The 1,294-nt window shown below is 50.0% G+C and overlaps 1 protein-coding gene across 1 annotated transcript in view; it reads right to left on the minus strand.

The window, feature by feature from the left end:
* Nucleotides 1–238: 238 nt before the first annotated feature.
* The window catches only part of LOC311118944 (rab11 family-interacting protein 4A-like), a gene marked incomplete at both ends in the record, with an annotated part of 20,657 nt that continues 19,601 nt past the window's right edge, over nt 239–1,294 (minus strand). Inside the window, 2 exons of the mRNA XM_084193693.1 lie at nt 239–361; nt 1,194–1,294. The exon at nt 1,194–1,294 is cut by the window's right edge and continues 43 nt beyond it. Coding sequence (XP_084049819.1) covers nt 239–361; nt 1,194–1,294 — 224 coding nt within the window. The remainder of the gene's footprint in view (nt 362–1,193) is intronic.

Consider the following 1,294-nt stretch of genomic DNA (forward strand, 5'->3'; position numbering starts at 1 on the left):
ATATGACAGTTTCTTTTGTTGGCAACATAATAACAGTAAACCATTGGGGGATAGATAAAGGAGGCGGGACATCTAACAGTTGATTGACAGATAGAGAAGACAGCGAGTTTCAGCTGTAAACACAGACAGCTGTCTGTTGTTTTGTCCCATCCCCTGGCGTGGAAGTGTGTGTGTGTGTGTGTGTGTGTGTGTGTACACGCGTACGTGTGTGTGTGAGTGTGTGTGTACGTGTGTGTGTTTAACTGGTACTCTTAATCTCCAGGATAGAGGGGTTGTGATCCAGAATAGCCAGGATGATCTTATCCATGTACTGCCTTAGACGGAAGTTAACACACTCCTGCTCCTTCAGAGCATCCACCAACTAGAGGAGACGAGGGAGGGAGGGAGGGAGGAGGAGGAGAAGAGGGAGAGAGAGAGGGGAGAGAGAGAGAGAGAGAGAGAGAGAGAGAGAGAGAGAATATGTCAATCAAAAGATAGAGCTTTTTAACAAATAAAAAACATTTGACACAAAGTGCCTAACATGAGCCTGTGGCTAAACCGTCCCCTCTCCTGCTGATTTCTTTATATGTCACTCCTATCTCCTCCACTCCACTCCTATCTCCTCCACTCCTATCTCCTCCACTCCACTCCTATCTCCTCCACTCCACTCCTATCTCCACTCCACTCCTATACTCCACTCCTATCTCCTCCACTCCATTCCTATCTCCTCCACTCTACTCCATTCCTATCTCCTCCACTCCACTCCATTCCTATCTCCACTCCACTCCATTCCTATCGCCACTCCACTCCTATCTCTTCCACTCCACTCTCCACTCCTGTCTCCTCCACTCCACTCCAATCTCCTCCACTCCATTCCTATCTCCACTCCACTCTACTCCTATCTCCTCCACTCCACTCATATCTCCTCCACTCCACTCCATTCCTATCTCCTCCACCTCACTCCATTCCCATCTCCTCCACTCCCATCTCCTCCACTCCCTTCCATTCCCATCTCCTCCACTCCACTCCCATCTCCTCCACTCCACTCCTATCTCCTCCAATCCTATCTCCAACACTCCAATCTCCTCCACTCCACTCCTCCATTCCTCTCTTCCACTCCTCTCTTCCACTCCATTCCTCTCCTCCACTCCTATCTCCTCCACTCCACTCCTATCTCCTCCACTCCACTCCACTCCCCAGTCAGACCCTCTCACCTCGTCCCTAGAAGCATTGTCTATCTCAGCAGCCAGTGACTGGACCTTGGTGTGGCAGGCAAACAGGTTCTTAGCTTCATACAGACTCAGACTGAGGATCT

The sequence above is a fragment of the Coregonus lavaretus genome, assembly GCF_964263955.1.
Source record: "Coregonus lavaretus genome assembly, contig: HAP1_SCAFFOLD_1741, whole genome shotgun sequence".
Lineage (NCBI taxonomy): Eukaryota > Metazoa > Chordata > Actinopteri > Salmoniformes > Salmonidae > Coregonus > Coregonus lavaretus.